General features: G+C 45.7%; 1 protein-coding gene across 1 annotated transcript in view; it reads right to left on the bottom strand.

The window, feature by feature from the left end:
• Positions 1–9400, bottom strand: part of Cht7 (chitinase 7) — a 138069-nt gene extending 128669 nt beyond the window's left edge. Inside the window, exon 1 of the mRNA XM_077669871.1 lies at positions 8802–9400. Coding sequence (XP_077525997.1) covers positions 8802–8804 — 3 coding nt within the window. The 5' untranslated portion in view covers positions 8805–9400. The remainder of the gene's footprint in view (positions 1–8801) is intronic.
• Between the last annotated feature and the right edge of the window lie 1849 nt (positions 9401–11249).

Raw genomic sequence — 11249 nt, forward strand, 5'->3', positions numbered from 1 at the left:
AATTGGCCTGCAGACACAACACCACATTAAAATGTGAACTAAAGGAGGCAGCCCTGGCCAGCTCGAGCCTGGAAGAACAGATCCATCTGGTCAACCTGGCCAGAGAGAAGTCCAGATACAACGGTATCCTGGACTAGGGACCCCATCCATCAGCGACACCTGAAGCCCTGTGCTTCAATAACAGCTCATTCATTCATTCATTCATTCATTCATTCATTCATTCATTCATTCATTCATTCATTCATAATTGCTAAGCCGCACCTGAGATCGGAACAAGAAACCTGCATCGCTGGCAAAGACAAGTGAAGGGCGAAGTTACCCCGGAAGAGGGCATAAACCGTCGCTTAACTCGATTCTATGCCAAAATACGGTTATTTCTTTCCTGAAAAGCTTCCCGTGTTTGCACCGTGGTGGGGCGAACTACACAGTGTCGACCAAGTTCCCAGCGGACGGTAATTGAGGAAGTAATGTGCGTGCACGAGGGGGGCAGGACCCCCTCAGAGTATGCGCGGTAAGGATGTCCGAAACGAAAACCGTGAGAGCTCCATTCGGAAGCCTCTAAACTGCTGATTGCCTTATCTTTTGTATCCGCGCGTCTATAAGAGCGCTCGCCTCTTCTCTACAACATAACTTCCGGCTATGAACATTCAACAGAGAGCCTATTACGGCGGAAGTGAGTACGTTTGCAGTGGGCGGTCTTGGTGGAAGACATTTGAAGTCGATGTCACTCAGCGGGCAAGCGCCCCACAATGCATGATGATGGCCCTAATGGTGAAATCTGCTGGGCCGCGTTTTCTTCGAGCCGGAACAGATCGGTGGCATCAATGCGTGGTTAACGCAATAAGCGAAAGTGCAGCACGACATCCGAAGTCAAACAATGGCCTAATTTGGCTAACGGCAACATCAATTGAGGCAAAAGCATTGTCCTTTGTTCTGCCATGTCAGCGGTTGTCACATTAGCCGGGTGATCTCTACTAATCCAATATCGTTTGCAGCGTTGCCTGGTTTGTGACCAGCAACACGATTGCAAAGGCAATCCTTCCAACTGTGACATGCAGGCACCTTCTTTGGAGCGGAGCGTACGCTCAATGCTACATAAACAAATGCCTCCGGTCGACAATTCTTAAAAATATCCACGACGGAAGGCTGCAACAAAAATTTTATTGCTCCATTTTAACGGTTTCAAAAATTTCATCACAAGCATCAGTAGCAGTAGTGGTAGCGTTATGTGTTTGGGGCTGACGCGGACTTACCTTGCATAAAACTGCAGGCAATGCCTGTCTGGCGTAAAAATCGCCGATTTTTCGTGTTGTTTTTATGAGTTACGACGTTATCTATTAATGCAACGCTTGTGACTATAATTATCTTGTGAATTACTTCGACACAAGCTTCAAGGTTAGACTTGACACAATCCGTTCAAACGCGAATGGGAAAGCCGCGAAAATATTAAGCCGGATGATGAAGAGGATTTCCAGACATCATCGTACTATTACAAGCTCAACCGTCTGCAAAGTTGGCCAAATTGAGGACATTCTATGATGAGGTTTACCTTGCGACAGGATTGTGCTAACGGGGGACATAATTCCTCTGTAGGACATGATTGCAGGATCGCTCAAGTACACAACGACTGTAGTACAACGTGCAACGTACACAGGCAGTAAAGAGCAGACAGCATAGATTCCGAGACGAGCGACGAAAACCCACAAGGGGCGTCCGCAAAGAACCTGCCGACACCATTAAGCTCCCATCACAACATCCCGCAACGCTATTATTAGGTCGATTACACGCATTCGCGTACGGCGGACTCGGCACGAGACTGGGACGAATCCTAATGGTTCGCACGGCAGTCGCACAGTTCCAGTGCTCTACGCGCCTGCTGACCTCTGGTCGCTCTTCCCCGCTGGCACGGGGAGGAACTGCCGGGCTTCCCACGGAGGCTGGCGACCTCAGTTTCCTCCAAACTGCGAGGCAGCCTTCCCGGCTTCCTGCTCGCCATAACGGTTCGCTCTGCCACCAAGGCAAATTACTATGCTGGGCCGATGGTCGCCATCGAGACTTGCGCTGTTTCTGTCGATGGGCAGATTGCGGGCGGGTGTGAATGCTGTTTTCCTGGTACTTACCCAAAGTTTGGGTCGCTCTAAATGGTGCACCTTTGTCCAAGAGCTCGCGTCCTTGTGAACCGCTGACTCTTGTGCCCGAAATAGGCCGATTGCATTGCTCGAGGCATTCAGGGTTGGCATTGCTTGAGCAGCGTTTAAAGCTAGAGTGTGTCTTACTTTCTCAGCTTCTGTAGCCTGGGCCTGGCTGCTTTTAAACAAATGTAGGCTTTTAAACCGCTTCTTCACACGAGGCTTGCTCTCTTTCTCATAAGAGCCCTGCGCTCACGTCCTCCGCCCGAGGCCGACATCAGACAGCCCCCCACCCGCCATACCCGATAATTTCTGCCTCTGCCTGGCTTTACATTTTTGCCAGTCTGCTTGTTCATTGCTTTTAGTTTTTGGTACTATTGAAGAAACATACAGGAAGCCAGAGGGACGCAGGATGTTGCCATGGAAGGTCACAAAACTAAGGTATGTCCATTGAAATTGCGCATGCAATTTCAATGAGCATACACACAGTCAAGAATATCAAGATCATGCCAGTTTGCTGAAAGGAAAAATTTAAACACACACTAAAACCACAAAGAACGTACGCCGAACCAAATTAGACACAAAGCAGTGCTTTCTCATCGTGATGTCGATTCCCCCATTATTAACGCATGATTTGTGTTTGCGTTCGTTTCTTCGTCGCGCTTCAACCGAGCAGTGCGCGAGCTGGTATAACAATTTTAGTCCCGAACGAATTGTACACGGGGCAAACCCCTTGTCTATAACACAGGTTTCGTACTTATAGCCTTATGTCGCCTCGATCGAACAACATTTGAAGAAAACAATTATGTCATTCCGAAGTCTTGACCATGTATTTTGACCTCAACGTTTTTTGTGACAAGTTTGAGTCCGCAGTTTTGAGAGGTAACCAGTTCAACTTGAACTCACTGTTATAGACAAGGGTGTTGCGCACTGTACTTGTTGAGAGGGACATCAGGAACATTATAACTGAGATAGTAATCATGCGAGTGTAATTTGACGTGTGCAGGCAGTACTTTAAAGCATCACTTACAAAAACTGCGCCCTCCTTCGGAACTTAATTCGTCTTTTGCAGAAACGTATCCACAGAACACCCGAACCTCATAGAAGCTCATCCTTTGAGAATGGTGGAGCCTAAGCTGAAGTAATGGGCTCTCTGGGACTTTAAAGGACGTCGCCTCAATCCCTAACTGCAATAAGGCCTTGATATCAAACGGATAGCCCTGGGACGGTGGCGCTCCACGTGTTTTTAAAACTGGAGCAGAAACAAAATACCTGACATCCCGGAGATCCGGACGATAGCCTACACACATACGCTCCTTCTTTCTCTCTACAAATTCCTATTTTTTAGAACACGGGGAATCAATCAGGTTGCTTTTACTGAGGCCACCTTGTCAATTTTTTTAATTCTGACTCATCGTGGATGCCATCTACGCCACGGAATATCAAGAAGGTAGATGTTTTCGTTTCCCCTACGGACTCGACGGCGCGTATCCAAATTCCTTGCGACGTCGAGCTTGGAGGATATCGAGGAATGTGAGTTCGAAAACATCCCAGCAAAGTGATCGCGACAGCTCGATGACGAGGTGGGGTCTATCATTGAGGGGGAGCAGGTTTGTGGACACCTGGAAAAACACCCAGGGGAAAATATAGACCGCAGATCGTAAAACGCGCTTCAGAGAGAAAAAAGAAAAATGAGCGCGAAAAAAAGTGGTTTTATGACTGCACTTGCTGTCAGCAAACACCTTATTCGCAATGCGGTGCACGGATATTGATTGATTCCCCCTATTCACAGTGTAATGTTAGAATTCAGGGGTAGCATCTGTGAGGGCCCGGGAAAGCCCACTAAATTGGCCATCTCTTCGCTGCGTGTTCTAAAGTAATGAAGTTTTCCTGTTACATACTGCGGGAAATGGACGTGGAAATCGCTACATTTACCGTCTCGCCTGAGGCGTCCTTGGTGTACTGATGTCACGGATTCAAGAGATGTATCACCTGTGAATCGCACATGCAGGATTCTTGGCATTTCCCTTCACTTTTCTTTTCTCAGCTGCGTATTGTGAATTTCGTGACCTCAGCTGCCTTGCCACCCAAACGCTGAAGAAACTTGCGTAAATTAAATTATTCGTAATTACGCCTCCGTACACCCATTTAGAATTAGCTACAAGGGCACTAAAACAATCGGGACGTTTTAGTGTCAGTGCTAAATATAATTCTAGTGTGACCGAAATTGCAATTACCCTTCTTTTTCAAAAACGGGGAGGCTGTTTAACAGAGGCGTTCCTCATTTGCTTGCGTTACAACGAGTGAGCAGCTTGTTGCTATTGTGCATTGGTGATGTCAGAGAGTTTGGTTAGATCGAAAGGTTGTAAAGATAACATGCGTCATGTCAAATTTCCAAATGAACGCGCTACATTTGTGAAGGACATGTAAGTGCATGAAGACTTCACGCAAAATCAAGCGAATATCTTTTTTATGCCACCGGCGCTCTTTTTCTGTGGCCATTTTAACAAAGCCACTATGTAAATGTTGATTTCCACAATGTAGATATGATTTTGAGCCCAAGTAAAAGCAATGAAGCGAATAACAAAGTGATGAGTACTCATTTGCTTTTAGAGTTGTAGAGTGTGATAAGTGTGTCAGATAAAAGTGATGTCGCAAAAAAAAATAAACAGAGAAAACTGCAGCGGAACATAATAAGGAAAACTAGGGAACGAAATTTGGCGCTCGCACTATGCAGGGATCAAACAAATATTAATACCCACTTTATCCTTGAATCTGGAACGCACTTCCCTAAGCCCTTACCCGAACTCGTTTATTTTCAGAAGCAAATTTCAACAGTGGGATTTCACTCGAGACAAAAAAAAAAAGAAACACTGGACCGGGCTATAACGGTACGCAAACCGGCTCGTATTAAAAGAAGTAAGGGCATAGGTATTATAAGAATTCAAACAGACCTTATTCGTGTCTCACTAGGCCAATGCATGGGGGAAAATAGTAGGAAAAACAGCATTATTGCAAGTTACCAACCATCCTTCAAAATAAACAAAACTCGCTAAACGCGTAAAGCGCTTTGAGCATAGAGGACATGTTCCCTATGACTGTGTGCGTAAGTTGAAAAACAAGTTTATCCCACATTCACGCTGGGTCGATCCTTCTTCTGCAGTGAAGGCTGCGCAAGATAAGAAGTGCGACGGCGGGGTTTAATTCACGGCCTCTAGCCATCGCGGAATTAAAACCAACTGCAAGCCGTGTACTCTCGTGCATGGCCCCCGACCGAACCAACTTCTCTGTTGGAAAGATGACAGAAGGTAAAAAGCAAAAGTAACTTCTCGGAGCGCGCAACAAGGCACTACACTCTCTTCGTAGGCCCGCTAGGTTTGGAGCAAGAGAGTACATATGAGCAAGAAAAATTAAACAGAATACACGCTGGAGTAGCCGCGTTCGGCGGTCGTCCGCAAATTAACCCCAATCCGGCCGTCTCGGGCAAGGTTCATCGGGTGACACTGTTCTCGACTTGTTCTTTTTTCTTCTTTTGTTTACCTTACGGTCGGTTCTTTCAGTCTTGATTTACTGGGTTTTAGGTTCACTTAGACTTTTTGCCTCCTCTCAGGTCAGCCTTTTTTACTGAATTACCCCTGACACGGCGGGTCACTATCGTTGTGAAAATAAAACAAGAAAGCAAGCAGGCACTGGTAAGAATTGATCCCCCCGTTGCCGTTGCTCAGGCTATCCTGTTCTTTTCACAGCTTGCTTTTGGGCGAGTTGGTTCATGATTCTTTTTTTTTTAATCTCAAAATGTAGACACAGGCCACAGGAAGAATATACAGCCCTGGTCTGCCCTGTCTATAAGGAGAGACGACCGTGTCTATACTTGGTGTGCCTTGGAGTCTGCTTTTGGCGTTCTGTTTTTAAAGAAATGTTTTTATGTTCATCAGGCCGTATCGGCCGCACTTCTAGTTTACTGCATATAGAAAACCACCGCGTTTTATGTTCTTTCACACAAGTTTAGGAAATGCGGACAATAGAAATTAAGTTGCATAGTTCTTTATAGTGCCAGAGTTTGAACAAACCGTTAGCTGGGTACGTTCAACTCGTACTAAAGAAAATAGCACCAGAACGACAATTTGAAGAAAATACGACACAAGGACGCGAGAACGACTTTATGGCCTCGCGTTTTCTTGTGTCCAACCGGTTTTCCTCTCCTCGTTGTTTTTCTTGCTTAACTTCAAGGTTCAAATTACGTTTGCGCTGCAGTCTCTGCAGAGTGCTTTATTGGAATCAATGTGCTGATGTCATCGATAACATCTCAACCAGTGTGGAGGAATCTGGCAGCGGCGAACGTGATGTAACTCAGCGTAGTCATATGTTAATAAAGATCTAAAAGTGGTCAGAGGTTTATTTTTCTCTTTTTGTTCCACGTGGTTTGTGGTTTTGCCCTTGCAATGTTCTCAAATTCGCGATAGGAATGCTTGAAACCGCAATTAAAGTAAGTTTGTACGCCTAATTAATGACCGTGTCGTTTCTTAACGCTGTCTTTTTAATGCATCTACTTTGTAGAGACCTGCAGAAATTTTCCGGTTATACTGCAGTTATATGTGTATAACCGAATACCCATTACCCTTGCAATCAAAGAATCAGCGTTTGCAGGGTGCAGGGAACGCTGACACAAAATTTTTAACCTTGCAAGATGAGAAATCAGGTTGCATATAGTTTCTCATTGCCAGGGAATAACTATGGTCCTCGCGAAAAAAATGCAGTTAGCACAGCAAACTGAAAAACTCCGAAGCGTGCGCTAATAAACACAAATAATAACGAGGACGAGATGATCCTTGCCGCTTGTATTTCTTCAGAATTTAGCCATTTTCACCACCGCCATCAGGACATGTCTGAGATCCCCACATGACAGGAATGTCCCGCCAGTGATTGCATTAATGAACTACTGAGCGAGTGATACCGTCGGTTCACCTCGTGAGGGGCACCTCCTGGCGCTTTGCCACAACTTTAATGACAGGATAAATATAACTACGTGTTGAAAATTTGTTAGTTTATCTACGCTCTAAGCCGATCCCGCGGTTCCGCTTCGTCAAAATGCTCACGATTGACCAATCGACAAATTTATGGATACAACAATAAAATTTCGGCGAGTGACGACGTCAAGCATACGATTTGATACAAAAGTTCAGTCCGTGCTGGACCATCACGCAACGCAAGCATGGCATTCTGCATTGAGCGGTACCACAATGCAGATCACATTTTTGAGTCACGTACGTGGTATAAACGTTACTGTCATTCACCGAATTATTTTCAGTGGCGGCATAGATTGGTCACTTCAGTGCATTTTGGCGAAGCTGAAACTTGGTATGTAGGAACTCTTGTGGTCGAGCAGTTGCTGGCAGAAACGTTCATACCTACTTGTAGCTGCTAGCTTGTTTTGTCAGTTCAGAGGCTTAGAACATCGATGCTTTTTTAAGTAGCAACTGCTCCATGCAACACTTCTGCCCCAACAATCCTGTTTTGAAGTTTTTTTTATAATCTGTATTAGACACGATGGTCGAGAATAACTGTTCTCTATACGTTATCGCAACCCGTGAGGGGGGGGGGGGGGGGTTGCGGGTTGTTCGATCTTAGTTCCTAATTCCTTAGTCCCTGATTACACCAAATTTTAAAACCACAGAAAGATAGCAATTGTAAAATTGTAAAAATCCTAAAATGGTTACTTTTAGAAGAAGTGATTATCTACTGATTTTAGTTACTATGAAATTATATTGTCTTCGTTAGTGTGTTTATTACGCTCCGTTACCCACAAAGCTGTTCAATAATCTCAAAGAATTGGTAGGCACGATTGCTTCAGACTAGTTTTTTACAACACTCTGAAATCTTACATAGATCATATGCATGATGTAATTCGAAACCATTTAGAATGCCGCTTTACAGAAGTTTCCATTCATATATAAATCATGTGCAGCTATACCGTTAGCATGGTTGCTCACAGAGAACCGAATGTTTCCTGCGAATAACACAGCGAATATTAAAATCACTGTGAGAGCCCCATTGCATTCTTCTGCATAACAGCAATCCTAGAAGTGAATATGCCAGCGTCTCATTGAAGTATGATTTCTTTTTTGTTACCACATCGTAAACTGCCCCTTTATAAAGTATCGATACCAAGGTTAACCATGAAGAGTAGAATGTTTACTCAATGCATGATTTGCTAAATAGTGTGACGTCACCGCCACAACACCGAGCCCTCGTCGCGGCAATTTTGCAGACAATATGTCATTCTGGCTTATGAAACAAAGCCGCAGTTAGTATCCTTCAGTTTTAGGTGTACTGAAATATCAGCCGCAATGGTCAAAAATTTATCGCCAGTTGAAGTTGAAACTTTCGTTTTCGGCTAGTAGACTTTAGCTTGCGTTTTGTTCTGCGCCAATGGCAAGGTGCTGTTCTGTTTGCCCTCGTAAATCCTGGAGCCACATTGAAGTGTTCAGACATATTCCCTTGAAAGGTCCAGCGTTCCAAAATCTTCGTCAGTTTTTACCAATTTGAGCAAACATTTAAAGATACAACTCGTCATATTTTGCGAGGTTTGACTGGCTACTGCATCATCACGCGGTAAGCCAACCCGGCGAAACATACTGCTAGCTAAACGAAGGGGAAAGCAATGACACTTACCATGATGTATGTCCTCTACGCAGAAAGGCTCGCGAATCCAGTGAAGGGTGCGTAGTCCTTGCTCGGAAAGAGAATCGGTAACCCGAGGAAGACAGCGCTCTCACAAGGTACCACACACGATGCTAGAAAAGAACCACTTGCTCCAACGCTGGTGTCCTTTTTTTCCGCACGATGGGGAAAAAAATCAGCCTACGGAGTCCCCGCGAAGCGCCTTCAATCCGCAGGTCAGGCCACGGGCACAAGAAGTTTTTTTTCGAACAGGGAGATGAACGGTATCCACCTAAGCGCACCCGGCGACAAGACGCGTCGTAGACACGCTCGGCTGCAGACGATGATGGCGCGCGCTCTCAAAAGAGCCGCGCAGGCGGTTTCGGTTTCCTCCGACCCCACTTGAAGCAGACGATACACTCAACCCAACTCCGCTACCCAAAAAGTCTTCGCGCACGTTGGGCGCTAGTCACGCTGCAGATCCCGGACGGATATAGTTCCGGTTGCTGGCGCCTTCTTGAAGGAGCACACACTCTAATGCACTTGCTCGTGCACCAGACGGAGCGGTATGGCGACTGGCCTGACCAAGCACCGTTACCTGCTTTGCGCGTAACGGCTCTGCCACCCCCCTCGGAACCGGTGAGGCGACGCGGGTCTGGCAACCCACTCCGTCACTCACCCGCTCCCCCTCTCCCGCGTTCTTGCTCGGACCGGTCACGTGGCCCGGGGGGGCCCAACCAGTGGACCAGAAACCAGGTAACCTACCTGCCCCGCATCGTGCAGTCTGGTCCGACTGCTGCCTTCTTTATCGCGCGCCCCTTTCCTTTCCCCCCGCAAGGTCCTTTCCCCGGCTCTTGTGTCTTCCAGTGCTTCTCTTTTCTTTTGCTTGGGGCGCTTTGTACCGTTCTGAGCCATTCTTCGGCTGTTCAAGCCGTGCCCGTTGGCTGCTGTGACGATTGGCGATTTTTAATGCCGTTCGTGCTTCCCCCCCGGTTTTCCATAGCGTTGCTTGCAGCACGTGTTTATGTCGTACCACGACGTCGTGGCGTCCTCATAACTATTTCATTCATTGTTTTCATTCCAACCTGTAACGTTTGTATGAACTTAGAAAGACGTCCAGCAGGACAACCATTTCAAAAGAAGCATCGGTGGCCCAAGGATCTTTTCGTATACAGGGACATCCTAGATTAAGCGTTTCGTGGTTTCGCGTACGTCCTAGCTCGGTCTGAAAGTGGCTTCGAAGGATGAACTAATTCTACTACTTTGTCGAATTATTCATTTGAGTGAAAATATTTGTATGAATCCCTTACTTACTCCGTGGTTTTACTACTACGTTATCTGTGTTTCGCAGCTAATCCACACGTGCGATACGAACAGTAAGAGATTCGGCTTATTACCGAAGGGGGGAATAAAAAAATCAGCAGTACAAGCCTCTTTACTGTCAGCAACAACCACTTACCTTACCATATGTGTTACGGTAAATTCCGCCTATATTAGTTGTGTGTAGTAGAATCTACGTAGCGCTCTCTATATGTGTTAATTCAATTGCTTCATCATTTTGCGTCCAAAATCTGCAATAGAGACGGCTTACCCGACCTCCTCCTAACTAACAACATGTATTTTATGTTTTCTGACTACAGCACGCATCCGCAATCACATCTAGACTACTAACAGTCCTCAAGCGTTAGTGCTATGCTCGTGGGCGCATGCTAACAAAATTAATAAATTGCTGCACAGGGTACCGAACAGCCAGAATTTACTGGCATGACTTGATCAAGTCCGGAAGGGAGGTATTGCCGTGAGAAGGCAGCCTCGAAAAAACCATGGCAGCTTGGAATTTGTGCCATTACTAACTATAGTCAAGAACCTCTTAAGCAAACGATATAAATTCTGACGTCGTATGCCTTCTTCTGTAAAACAACTAGCCTTTTGGCATGTCAAAAGCGCAGCCATTTTTTTTCTCTGGCGCTGCTCCCGAGAACAATGCAATGTTAATTGCTGTTTTCTAACACTAGCACGAACAGTCCAAACGGTAAACAAAACTTGTACGTGTAGCGATGCATGAAAGAGCGGATTTATGAAGATGCTGATGATGATGATTGGTTTTTATGGCGCAAGGCCGACTAGGGGCAAAGGGCGCCAAAAACAAGGTACTTCATAAGATTGGTGTGAAAGTAAATACTAAAGCATTGCAGTTAAAATATGCGTCAAATGAATTAAAAGGCAATGGAGATGGCTGGTGTAAAGGGCCAGCGTGATCAGTGTGCATGATAAGAGATAAGATGTAAAAATTTGACGTCGCTGAGAAACCGGAAGGTGCACTTGTGAGAAATCATGGGAACATCACCTAAAAAGTACGAGGGGTGCCGAGGAATGTTTTCTCTGTATAACTGTGGCAAGTGTTTATGTCGTACTGTGTTGAGTGCCTTGCATCGAATTAGTATGTGAATCACGGATAAG

This window comes from Haemaphysalis longicornis, unplaced genomic scaffold (genome assembly GCF_048455015.1).
Source record: "Haemaphysalis longicornis isolate Haplotype H1 unplaced genomic scaffold, Haemaphysalis longicornis Haplotype H1 scaffold_5, whole genome shotgun sequence".
NCBI classification, from domain to species: domain Eukaryota; kingdom Metazoa; phylum Arthropoda; class Arachnida; order Ixodida; family Ixodidae; genus Haemaphysalis; species Haemaphysalis longicornis.